Source organism: Cottoperca gobio, chromosome 7, assembly GCF_900634415.1.
Source record: "Cottoperca gobio chromosome 7, fCotGob3.1, whole genome shotgun sequence".
Classification (NCBI taxonomy): Eukaryota; Metazoa; Chordata; class Actinopteri; order Perciformes; family Bovichtidae; genus Cottoperca; species Cottoperca gobio.
In genome coordinates, this window is record NC_041361.1 from 16935576 (window position 1) to 16949413 (window position 13838).

General features: G+C 37.8%; 2 protein-coding genes across 2 annotated transcripts; both read left to right on the forward strand.

Annotated features, from left to right (window-relative positions):
* The first annotated feature begins 252 nt into the window (after nt 1-252).
* On the forward strand, nt 253-5169 carry mad2l2 (mitotic arrest deficient 2 like 2). The gene is made up of 8 exons (XM_029436411.1): nt 253-636; nt 993-1111; nt 1222-1293; nt 2033-2133; nt 2222-2316; nt 3388-3461; nt 3584-3676; nt 3788-5169. Exons 1-8 carry the CDS (start codon nt 597-599, stop codon nt 3824-3826), a joined length of 633 nt encoding a protein of 210 aa, XP_029292271.1. The 5' UTR covers nt 253-596; the 3' UTR covers nt 3827-5169.
* A 2149-nt stretch (nt 5170-7318) lies between these two features.
* Nucleotides 7319-10467, forward strand: tmem82 (transmembrane protein 82). The gene is made up of 6 exons (XM_029436028.1): nt 7319-7581; nt 7676-7748; nt 7882-8080; nt 8922-9336; nt 9526-9713; nt 10179-10467. Exons 1-6 carry the CDS (start codon nt 7488-7490, stop codon nt 10257-10259), a joined length of 1050 nt encoding a protein of 349 aa, XP_029291888.1. The 5' UTR covers nt 7319-7487; the 3' UTR covers nt 10260-10467.
* Nucleotides 10468-13838: the final 3371 nt, after the last annotated feature.

Below are 13838 nucleotides of genomic sequence, written 5' to 3' on the forward strand. Positions count from 1 at the left end.
GAGTTGGATTGCACAGGGTTTTGGATATCAAATTCTAGTTGAAATACAATTAAATACAAATATAACCTAATACAATTAAGTAATATATTATGGTGAATAATTAACTGGTTAGAATAAACGGTTGTTCTGTATCAAAGATAATGACACATTTGCCAATGTGCAATTCAGCAGAAGCATTACCGATAATCCCAAAAAATGTCCAAAGGTATGGCCATGCAACGTAATCATTAGTGGATGGAAAGCAAATTGTAAACAACTAGTGACGTCAATATAATGCGCCACCGATCTTTGAATAAGGTGGAGGAAAAGAGGAAAAGCCGCGTTTTGGGACGTGAATTTGATTATATCCTTGTTTCGTTTTAAAGTATACCTCTGCATGTTTTTTAATCTTGCGTAAATCTTTGTAGAAACGGACATTTTACTCCTTCCCTCCCAGTGGTTGTCATCGTCAAACCAGGCAGCGACAAACGAAGGAAATCTAACAACTTAAAAACATCCTCAACATAATGTGCGCTCGTCAGATTGCCGCTTTGCTAACGTTAGCTAGCTAGAAAATTAGCTATTTGTTTTATTTGACAGTTTTTGGGATAGAAAACATGACAACTTTAACAAGACAAGACCTCAATTTTGGACAAGGTAAGACAACCAAATCAACCAACGGCATGAAATGGTCAATTATCCGTCATTTAGCTGTGGCTCATAGCCCGAATGCCTCGACAAAAAGATTCAGTTGATATATTTGCTTATACATTTGAGCTAGTCAGTGAGTAGATAACGCATTAACTTGGATATTCTGAATTATGGGTATATACTGGACTATTCGGCATGATAGTATAATGCATATCAGCAGTTTATTCCTGTAAATTCTCCCGTTCTTACTGTTGTTCTGTGTTGCTTGAGAGCTAATACTGCAACACTAAATTGACGGGTATTTGCATTGAGTTTGGTGGTACAAGAACAAATAAAATGCATGGTTGATTCCTCTTTTCCAGTGGTTGCTGACATCCTGTGTGAGTTTCTCGAGGTCGCTATTCATCTCATCCTGTATGTCCGTGAAGTGTATCCCTCGGGAATATTTCAGAAGCGAAAGAAATACAATGTACCTGTACAGGTAGATACAGATACATATATTTTTAATTACATGCTCACAGTTTATTACGAAAGGAGGACCTATTTGTATCTCTAATATTGGTCTTCTGTTTTCGGTGTGTACATTTCCAGATGTCATGTCACCCAGAGCTGAATCAATATATACAAGATACACTTCATTGTGTAAAGCCACTCATTGAGAAGGTAAGAAGACTCTGTTAAAGTAAAAGTCATGCATTGAAAATCGTACTTACTTTAGTAAAAGTATGCATATAATCAGGAAAATATCCTTTAATGTATTATAGTATGAAAGTAAAAGTAATCAATGAAGAAAAAGGTCCCCTGTGGCTACTAATACATATTATATAATAGGATTATTATTAATCTGCAGGAATGTGAAATCTTAAAGGATTTTACTGTTGTAGTAACTAATGGTTATTTTTTATTATGGATTAAACTGTTGTTTTCTCCATTAATTGATTACTTGTTTGGTTTGTGAAAATTTTGAGAAATGCACAATTACCCAGATCACAAAGTCACACCTTTACAATGTTTGTTTTTTCCTTTTGTCCAACCAACAGTCCACACCTCAATACAAGTACATTACAATTTATTAAAAGGAGAAAAAAGAGGAAAATAGTTGATAATTAAATTTGTGTCAATCGATGTATTGATTCATCAACAAATTGTTTTAGCTGTACAAACTATTGGGTAGTTTAATTTATAACAAAAACATCCTATTTTAAAAAAATTATATATGTTTTGTCTGTAAAAATCTTAATTTGTAAAGTAACTAAAGCTTAGGTTGAGTAGGTGGACAGTAACTAAGTACATTTAATGTACTTAGTTACTGTCCACCGCTGATGCTGACAGAGATTAATTTAAGAAACGCCATCTATCATCTATGTGTATGCACTGCTGAAGTTTTTAATTTCTCTCCCAGAATGATGCAGAGAAGGTGGTGGTGGTCATCATGGACAAAGAGCATCATCCAGTAGAGAGATTTGTGTTTGAGATTTCCCAACCTCCACTGCTGTCCATCAGGTTTTTCTTCTTTTTATTTTTTAATAAACAACATGCTTATTTTGTGGGCGGTCCTGTTCACTAACTGCCTGTGGTTTTGTTGTTTCAGCTCAGACACATTACTTTCACATGTGGAGCAGCTGCTGAGGGCATTCATCCTGAAGATCAGTGTGTGTGATGCTGTTTTAAATAATAACCCACCAGGTAACATCACTGATGATTATTAAAGAGCAGCACACGACAGACACAGTGTCCTCACTTATATGTTCCCAAAGTTAAGATTTAAAGAGATTATTTGCTCTGATTCCCTGAAATTAGTCTCTACACCAGTGGTCTCCAAAATCTTTTCAGAAATGCCCCCCTTTGTAGGACAAAGCATAAACGCAGTTACAAACTTAAGAGCAATTAATAAGATTATTAATTAGATCTGTGTTTGATGGGTCACACGTACCTTCTCACGTCTCAGTCATGAGATTACAGATGTTCATTCTATGAGATAATCTTAGACTTAATTTATCCTCATGTGCAATCGGTAGGAATTCCAACATTGATATAATTCCTCTTCACAATGGACAAAGTGCTTTTTAACTAAGTTACTAATAAGCCTACTAGGCTGACTGTGTAGTGCCCCAACAAGCCCTGTTAGTCAAATGAGACAGGATTTGGGTCAACCTGATCTAAACTAGTTCAGGGTATTTCTTGGAACCAGAAGTGACACGAGAGGGTGAAGCGAAGTGCAACCAAACGCTGAACAAGACGTTTTTAAGGCAACCACCCAAACTGGTCAATAACAAGGTAGCAACGCCCTAAAGCATTCCCTGCTTTATCACCTGTTTTACTCTAAATGGGACCATAATTTCCAAAATGAACATCATGCTGTATTGAATAAGACTTGAAACTAGTGATTAAAACCATAAACCCATCAGGAAAATGTTTACTCATGTAGGGTCATTTTCTCATAGACTTTTATACAATTTATTTTGCAGCTATTCGCCTCCTACTGGATATCAGGGAGAATGTAGGTTTAAGGCACTTGCGCCTTGGCTTCACTTTTCAGATCCGGAGGTTACCCCTTGAGCAATAGCCCTACTGAAAATGAGTCTTATTGGACAAGCATAGAAGGAAGTAGGCAATTCTCAGGACGAGAGAATTAGAAGAATCAAGCTTGTAACGTCAATGACTTTGTTTTTAAGGGGTTTACATGACACGTAAAGGATATTCAGGTGGGAATAGATACAACTCATAGACTTATTTGTGACCTTTCGTTTGTCGCAGGGTGTTCATTTACAGTGCTGGTTCATACCCGAGACGCTGCTACACGCAACATGGAGAAAGTTCAAGTCATTAAGGTGAGGTTATAAAACACTGCAACACAGCCCGTTTACTTCTTGGTGGTGCTCAGCTCTGAGAATATGTACGCACTGAATAATTATATGCATGTGCTGTGTCTCTTGTGCATTTCTCTCTTCAGGATTTTCCATGGATAGTTGCTGATGAGCAGGAGGTCCACATGCAGGAACCTCGACTCATCCCACTGAAGACCATGACATCCGACATAGTAAAAGTGAGCAGATAATTGATGAGTTTATTGTGTTTTGTTGAAGTGTCATTACATCATGTTGAGTTTCCTCACTTTTGCTCTTACTGTTGTTTGACTGTCCTCTGTCTTTAACAGATGCAGCTCTACGTGGAAGAGAGAGCCCAGAAAACGTAGGCGTGTGACAATGTTGAGCCAGGAGCAAAGTATATAACGCAGCCTATCACAGCAGGAGCAGTCAAAAAGAAACATGAGTTTTTGTTGCACAAGTGGGATCATCATGTAAGAGATGTGGAGTGTGTTTATTGTGCTGCAGCAAGGGTTGAACTGAAACACTGACATTTCAATAAGAGTCAAATCTGGCCCAGATGGTTTGATCGCATGTCGTACAAATAAGCATGAATATGGTTATTTTACTATATTTTACTGCCGTGGATTGTGTGTAATTGCTTTCCATGCAGATTTTTATTGTAACATGATGATCCAAGTGTAGCTGTTGCACCATGACGATACAATTCCAAGGGGGATGAAATAGACCTGGTATAACAATACTGGATATCCACTCTCATATCTGCCGACAGCATCTACTGACCACAGGTTTTATTTTAACACTTGTGTTTTCACTGTAACATTTTTTTCTCTTCGTGGGGAAATTGTTTTTACCAACGCTCCCTTGAGGTTGTTTAACCTGCACAGGGAGGACAGTGTTATCATCTTTCTGTGTTTGACAGTTTTCTGACCCATTATAAAGTCTCACTGAGCCATAGCAGGTCTGTGCATGGTGTCTACAGTATTGGCGGTCGGGGATGCAGTGCGAGACTTATGGGTTGGTTCCTCTGGATTAAAAGCATCTTGGTGTGTTTTCTCGTGCAGCCAGTGGTGATGTTCTCCATTCTTAATGTGACAAACTCAAAGTTGTTGTAAATTATGTGACGAAGAAACGGTTTTAACTGCTGATAACTGATTTTAATATGTGAATAAAATATGAAATTGTATTTAAAAAAAAAAAAAAAGGTTTTAAAATATCACTACCAGCAAGAAATGTGTAGAATGGTTCTTGGTTATAAGCTGAACCTATTTAGTAAAATGGAATAACACTTGATGCAAATGGTTTAAAGTTTCTTGGCAGCTGAGTCTTTCTAATGTATATTTAAACTTTGTGCTTCACTTGGTAAATCTTTTGGCTTTTTACATTTTTTGAATCAGTTTGGTTGTGTTAATGCGTATTGCATAATTTTGGGAAGGGTGTTAGGGTCCAAATTGTGTAAGTTCAACCTCAGCTCGTATAATAAGTCTATTCTCTGTTAACACTTTGACCCTGAAGCACCAAAATGGTTGATCCCACTGGCATTAACGGCATAAAATCATGCATTTTCTTTTCTTTTAGGATGCAGATAACAAACTAAATAATTTCCCTTCCATTGTCATCTAACGGAAATTGATGAATGTGCGGTTTTCTGTGTTAACAAGTTTTCCTCATTTCAGTCTTCCTGACTCTTTTTTTAGTGTTTGTTTATTTATTCTTGTTAGTTTTCTGAATCCTTTTTCTATTATCTACATATTGTGCTTGTATATTTGCAAATATATATATATAAATAACAAATAATATTTAATAAACTGGCTGCCAGTAAGTTTAGCTTAAAGATGAAAATCATCAAATAAATATTAAAATCAGTGATTCTCATGCAGCAGGAAACAAAACTGAAACAAAGATATAACTTGTGCACTTGTATAAGTATTCAGTTCACTCTTTGTTGATGCAATACTGATGTTTTATTAAGACAACAGATAAATAATATATGTTTTTACAAACTTATAACTTGATTTCATGTATACAAAGTTATGACACAAGTTTAATGAAAACAAATGAAAACCCATCAGATATGAATATCTGTGTATCTATGTGAATATGGCATTTGTCTATTTTATTTATAAATGTACATTTCCAGTCATTACTTTTCAGTTTAAAAAGACCTCACTGTGAGCTTTGTCCGTTTATATTCTATGACATGAAATTCAACCCCATCACACAGCGCTTCACTGCTCACCATGGGCTGTATAAGCTGATCACACAGCGCTTCACTGCTCAGCCTGGACACATAAACTCTCCATTAAGCATTAAAGATATATTGACTGCAGTAAAAAAATTAAGTAAAGTTGAATATGGTATAATTATGTGTAGTAATGATGACAATCAAAACTAACTTACTGCAGTCAATTTGTCAAAAAGAAAAGCCTAAATAATCAGCATGCATTGTATCATAATGCAGTTTAAATGTAGTGTAAACATGTTTAACATAATATGACATTTAAAATGAGTTTAGGTGCCAATGAATCATTAGGGCTTTTCCATTGCCACTTTTGGCCGCAGAGTCAAACCATGCCGTGCTCAGAGCCCCCCTGCTGCTTGATATGAGGCCTTGGTCATAGTTCATGTTTCCACTTAGCTCAGCTCGTCATAAATCCGTTGGTTGTATTCCAGCTTTTCTTACACAACTCTGTGATAAAGTGCACTTTAAGATTACTCTTCAGTTTCATCACATCCTGTGCAGATAGTGGACTACAAAGCAAAATACTTAGTGTTGTGCATTTTTAAGATGTTGTTTCAAAGATTTTCTCTTTTGCTCTATTGCACAAGAGAAACATGTTGATGCAGTGTTGCTGCTGGAATAACAGCGCCCTCTTGTGTCCGGCCACCTTGTAATGTCTCTTATGGCACCTTTTAAACAGGAACATTCTGATCTGTACAGTAACCAATTTACCTGTGGAGGTAACATGTATTCACATTACACTTGCACACTGAGGTGTGGATGTAAATGTACCTATTTCTTCTGAACAACGTCAGGTTAGGGGATTAAAGGTGGCTCCAGAGTTCAGGTGAAGTGTGTAGAGTTGTTTTTGCTGTCTTATGACTCTGAACACCTGCTGCACTTCTCCTTATACCTTGAAATAATATGAGCCCATCTTTTTTTATATATGTTTTTTTTCTTTTATGATGTAACACTTTAAACACACAGAATGAGGCCATTGAAAAATATTTCTAACAGGTTTTCTTGGTGATCCTATAATGAGACATTTAGTTGAGTTGCATATATCTACACATATCATTTGACCCAAAAATTATCTGTTGCTTCTTCTCAAAAGACAGGCATGATTTATTTTTGTGTAAATGTACCATCATAAACATTCTCCACACTTCACTCCAAAGACTTTTACTCTTTAAACTTAATACAATCTACTTAGAAAGATCTTAATATTGTATTGCTGTTTCTCCATAATGTAACTTCTGTTTAACCACAAGGCACCTGTTGCATGTCTATCTGTCCTGGAAAAGGGATCCCTCTTGTTGTAGGAGGTTTGTAGGTTTCTCTCTTTTTGTCTCTGTGTGCGTGTGTTGAATTTATCTTTATCTAAATTAGCATCTAAGAATGTACGTCCTTCTGGAATTTCGGGCTCTATAAATAAACTTGACTTGAAATAAAGCTTCGGGCAAAAACAGATTTTTCAAAAAGATCTATGAGATGAAGACGTCCTTGTCAGAGACTTGCAGACACAACTACCACCTGCCATCATTTTTGCAGTCAGCTCCATTATCTTGTTATGACTCAGGCTGCTGAGCGCCTCTGCGCCACCAACACTCCTGCTGACCTTTGGTACGGGGCACAGAACAAAGCTCAACGCTGAAGCGATAGAAATAAACAGAAGAGCAGAGCTGATACTCCATGATTTCAACCTGATCTGGAATAACCACAAAATATGTGTGATTGCCTGAATTGCATTTACCTCTATGCATTATTTAGTAAAGAACCTGTGACATTTAAAAGTCGAAGGTAGTACGATGTTGTCCTTCATCACTTCGCTTATTCCGACTACCTACTTCCTACCAGGGTGGTTGTTTCTGGAAATAAATCCCCTGGATAGTTTGCTTAAAGGTGAGTTTCCTTTTCTCTGACGACCACATTTCTACCGTCTGTTTCTAAACTGTATGTGGCTGGAGTTGAAACTTCCCTGTTGTGCGACCTGTAGGACTGGTAGGAGCATGTGGGATCTCTGTGCTGTGCTCCCTAATAAAACTGCACTTATTTCTAGAAGAGCAGAGGTGAGGACCTTTAATGAGATCTCTGTGTTCATATTCATAACCTGAACAGTCTGTACGGTTTTAAATGTTCTGGTACAGATCCTTTATAGTTTAGTTTTATTTCTTACTTGCCTTGTTTCCATACAACCCACAGTTGGAGTGATACAAATGATAAAGACACATCCCGCCAGAGGACACCCAGTCATCAAAGCAGAACTAACACTGGGCTTTTTGGGATGCTCCACTTTGTCTTTGTGACCGGGATGCTGGCTGCAGTGGGCTCCCGTGTTGCTTCCCTGGTGGTACTAGAGTTTTGTCTTCGAGCTGTCTCTGGATTGGTTACAGCGGGACCAGTAAGAAATCAACTATGTGATAAAAATAGGCCTGATACTCAACTATACCACCTGATTTGCCAGTTGCTTAAGAGTTAAGAGGAAACAGAGACTGATTGATATGACCATGAAACTTCCCAAGTTGATTACTTACATTAAGACAATTATTTTTTGTATTACAAGTCAAAGGTTTTTTACAGACGGACTTTTGGATATTTCTCCATAAATCAGAAAATGCTGTCAACAGACATACAAAAGAAAATCTACTTTCCTATATTATTAGGAATAACATGTGATATAAATCAGGCTATGAATGATATATGAACAAAACCCTGATTGCTCCTGTATGTCAGAGCTGCTGAAGTGGAGATTTTTGGATCAGAGTCTGAGAAAAAACTCATTTTGAGAAAACAGCCTTTATGTATTGTAAAATTCCACACACTTTGCAAGACACTACAAGGGGATAGGGTAAAAACAGATATAATAGATAGTTTCACGATGAAACTTCTCCAGTTGATTACTTACATTAAGACTATTCTTTTTTGTATTACAAGTTTTCTGAAATGTTATGTTAATATGAATTTAGGATAAATCTACAGACGTAAATAGACCACGTTAGTAAAATAAACACCTAAATGTGTATTTTAGATGTTTTCTTTTCACTAGTCTGAAAGAAGACATGTTATGGAAGCAAAAACCCAAACTATCAAAATTGACCAGTACATGAAAAACAATGTTTTTTGCCTGTGGTGTCTCGCCTTCTCTGGGAGTTATCACATCATAATGACTCTATTATAACAATCACCCATCATCTCTTTTGATTCGTCAATCAGTTTTGTTCATATGCTCCTATATTCCCCAGGAGTCCAGGACGTTTCTGCAGCAGCTGTTAGTTCAGAGCCAGTTCTCTCTCGGCTGTGCCCTCAGCTGCAGTCTGCACTTTCTCCACGAGGGGGCGTCCCAGCGCTGGCTATGCCTGCTCCTGGCAGCAGCACTCAGCTGGTTCCTGGCTCGGCAGGCCACACGGCTGCTGCACCATGCCATGGCTCTGTATAAACTCCACAGCTCACAGCGCTACTGCGGCATTTGCATCGGCCTCCTCACATCAGGCCGCTGCCTGCTGCCCATGCTGTGCAGGGCCATGATCATTACTTTCTCTGTGGCTGTGGTGGCCGCCATATCAATCATCAATCAACACTTTCTCTCTGCAACAGAGGCCATGAGGTTTTGGACGCCACTGATTATCTGCTACACACTGTTGCTTGTGTACATGCAGGGTGAGAAAGATGTAAAGTGGGGAACATGTCATGAGATTATTGTGCAACACTCATTAAACACTCATCAATCTGGCCATGCAAATGAAAATGAATCCATCATTAACTTGCGCATCATGATGTTTTAAAGGTCTTAAATTGTATTATTTTTCTCCAAATATTTTCTTCCAATTCTGCAATTTGGTTCTGCAGAGGAGCAGCGGCGTCTGCCCAGCAGCCAGGCTGTCCTGAACACGGTGGCGGTGCGTCTCGGTGGTTTGATGGTCCTGATGCTGACTGTTGGACGTTGGGCTGACGTGCTCCACATCCTAATGTGCTTCCTGGGTGAGGCCAGCTGTCTGATCCCCACTAAGGATCTGCTGGATGCGGCATCCTCGCAGGTCAGTGAGTCTCCCTGGAAGCAGCACATGGGGCCGAAAGCACTTTCTGTCCATGGGGACCCCGAAAACTGGGGCAGAATAGCAATGTGTTCATTAGACTGGGTCCCGAGATGAGACTGAACTTCTCAAACTTGTATCCCAGGTGGAGAAGGTACAAGATCCCCAAGACAGATTCAGGTCAAAGTATTCTCTGACTCAGAATACTGAACCTACTTTTCCTTTCACTGAGCTAGCCTAATTAAACAGTTCAGTTTCAAATAAAAGCATACACTGTTATTACAGTGCTTAAAAGTGGGTTGAATATATTCAGCAAAATAAATAGGTTGATACAATTAATATAAGTGAGATTAATTTGAGCTCATATGATTGGAGCACCATGCAAATGTTCAATATAATATTGTTGGTATTAATATAATGTATGGTTTTCTTTGTCTGTAATGATTCATCTGTCATACTTACTTACAGGAGGAAGAGGATTACACAGACTACGTAAAACAAGAGCATCGACGAAGACCACAGACACAAGAGAAGGAGCACCAGAGATAGGGATTCTGACATAATGGCACAAAAATGAATGCAATGAATGTAATATTTTTTTATTAAAAAGTCCAAGGAGCATATCACCGTGATTTGGAAATTAAATCTTTTAAAAATAAATACCAAACAACCATTGCATATATATGTGGAATAGTAATGTTACCCACAGTAGCCCACATAAATCTTATAATTTTGCATCTTTTCAAACTTTGCCTCAGAAATGTCTTCTTGTCTGTTGTTCTCTTATAAATATCTTATAAACCTTTATGAGTTTTAGCCGATTAACACTAACTCAGGTTACAAACTTGAAGTCATGGATATTATTGTAGGAGTCTGTGTGACATCTTGGATGAATTAATGCTGTAATCTTGGAGAGATGCTGGCATGCCAGTTGCTCCTGGGGAGAGTCATTGTTCCAAATGTTCTTGAGCCTGGGGCAGTTGTAACCCTTTCCACGGCCTACTGATAGACGAGGGTCAAAATAAGCCAGGTTTACAGTATGTTATGTTGCTATAGTCCGCATAGCATTATCCCACTAATTGGTGTGATTTAAGGAGGTTTAAGCATGTATTTTACTGTCCTTTTCTATTTTAAGAAAACACTTTTCTCTTTAGCCTACCTTTAAATATCATGAACACAAAAAGACATTCGACCAAAATAGATGCACCAACATAATATAATAGGCTACATAATGTACATTACATAGGCCTATTATGATTCTCAAAGGGGTTACATTTCATGAAACTCACACACATCGAGGTGTTACCATGCACAAATACGTATTAGCTAGCATAGCATATAGATGGATTGAATACGAGCACAAAACACGTTTATAAAAAGTGCCACAGCTCGCAATTTCCAGTGACTGACAGCTGCAAACGTTAATAAGAAATGCAGACATTAACTGCGTCACAAACAGCGCAGGCAATGGGTAAATTGTTCATTTTTCTTTTATTATTTTGACGCTTAGCTACATTTCCACACAACCATGGGAATACATTATCATTCCCTTTATGACATGTCTGTCCCGAGGTTGTCTACTTGAAAAGAAAAGGCAAAATGGCTGACGACAACGTTAGTGATGTAAAGTCACACAAAATGGCGTTAGACAAAGAAAAGGCTAGGTTACTTGGTTTTACTATGACATTAGCTTCATCTAAATAGCCTACTTGCGGACAAGACTAAATTAAATAACCCGCATTAATATATATTCTTTTTTATAAGACACTAAATTCGCTTTATAACACCCGAGAGGTTCTAAAGAGAGATTTGCTCCCGTTACCGTCTTTAGACAAGTCTTTGCTATATTGTCTCAATAACGTCGAAACCTGCTGCCTTCTTGTGACCAATTTCTAAACTCTGACACCCACATCAAATTAAATCCACATTTTGACGCCGGTATTATGCCCATTAGATGTGTCTTTATTGAGAGCAGTGAACTGACAGAAACATATTCCATGAGAGGGTTTTTGTTTTATCAGTCCCGTCATTCCTTCACAAAAGGCGTGTGAAATTACAGTGGGCACATTAGCCTGACGGTCCAGTTCCCAAAATAATCCAGGTCTGAGAATCACTGCAGACAGAGGAAATTTAGTTTTGGTGTCTAGTCGATCCACCAAAATAGGAAATTGTACTCCCACAGGTTTATTAGATTTTAACTGAATAAAGCTCCACATCAGGACGAGTTCAGTAGACACAGAGAGGCCGTTCTCCATGAGCACCCGAATGTGGTGAAAATGCCCATTGAAATGACTGAGTGCTTGTTGTCGCCTCCTGATTTCCAGACTTTTCTGTTCTCATCTGATAGGCACGCTGGACGCATGCGCAGAACAGCTGCGCGTGTCCCCTGTTACCGCATTTCAACGCATGCGCACTTGTGACTTCAACATGCACGCTTAATATAGTAACAAAAGCAGAATAATGCTGTTGTGTGGTAACAGAGCTTTTCTTAACAAAACTTTAATTAAAATGTCGTTTTCTATGAGCTAAACATCACATTCAGCTCCAGTATGGGCGAAATGTACTGAGGAGTAAATGAGCTCAAACCAACGTTTCCTTTACAGATGTTGACCCCCGGATTAGGTTTGCATAGATACACATGAGTATCATAAAAACAGGCTTCCACATGTGCCACTTTTATTCACCCCTCATCAATGTTTATCACTACTGATCTCTTGTACCTTTGGACACGTTTCTGGTTGCTCATGTTACTTATTAGCTTGAAACAGAGCTCAGACCAGATCAAAGTCTTTGACTTAACAGCTTTCTACTAGTAATAGTAAATCAATTAAAGCTGTATTTGTCCCCATGGACCACAAGTATTACAAGCAAAAGGCAGCAAACATGTTTATACAAAATGTAAAGTGTAATCAGACAAATTATAAACCTCATTATGATAAAGGGAAGTGTTTTATATATAACTTTTGGTGCCTCGTGTCTGTTGCATTAATCCTGTGTTTAACTGTGACTGTGTGTGTGTTTTAGGTTTGTATATAGTTTTGTGTCAAATCGTGCCAGTCAGCAAATCATTCAAATGAGTAATGTGTGGTATTTGTTTTTATCAGTGATCCTAACAGATCTAACAATACATTGCTCAAGATTATTAAGGTTTCTTCTTCCAAAATATATCAAGTCAACTCAAAGACAAGTAAAAGGGATTTGGTGTGACTGGATGCTTGTTTTTTAAATTCTATATATGTCAATCCCACAGCTGCCAAACTTTCTTATTTTTAAATGGGATCTCTAAAGCTTTATTTTTAGTAAGACTAATGGAAAGTGTGCCTGATTTTGTATTTGCACTAATGTGTTTAGCAGTCTCATGTTTAAAAGATGGATCAGCTTTGGCAATACATTAAATCACTAATTACATGATTTACTCTAACTCCCCAAAATGATATTCAAATATTATGGTCTTGTGAGCTGAGTCTTTCAGTGTGCATACTGTGGTAATTGGTGTCCTGTTGATTCTATGGGCCAAAAAGTACAATTTATGATTAAAACCAATATTTTAAACATAGAAATAAATATTATAGGCTGTAATTTATTCCGTTTTTAGAATAGATATCAGAATCACAAAGCTGCTTTCAGCAATAATGGAGAGATTAATCTTTAATGGGATCTTTAATATAGATCTTAATTTTACAGTATGTCACAGAATATTGTTTTACTGGAGCTCATCACAGCCTCTAATGACATATTAACATTCAGAATAGCCTACAACAGGCACTTAGTTTCCTGTTTCCTGCAGGCTTAAGTTTCCGCTTTAGGTGTCAAAGTCTTCAACACAAACTTTAAATGGAGCGGGGCAACTCAGCAAACCCTCATGTATGACTTCATCCCAGTTTGAAATATTGTTCTACTGATGTAAAATGTTAACCTGAAGACAAAAAAAGCAATTAGTGGTGAGTAATATGTCATTAGTCCCTTCATCCATTTCTCAAACAGCGTATTCTGTTCATGTTCACAGGAGACTGAAGTCCATCCCAGCACCAATTACATCCAGCAGTTCATAGTATTTAGTGATTGATAAATAAATTACGTACCTCAACAAACTATCAGTTTAGATGGAGCAATACTGAAGATGTGGGC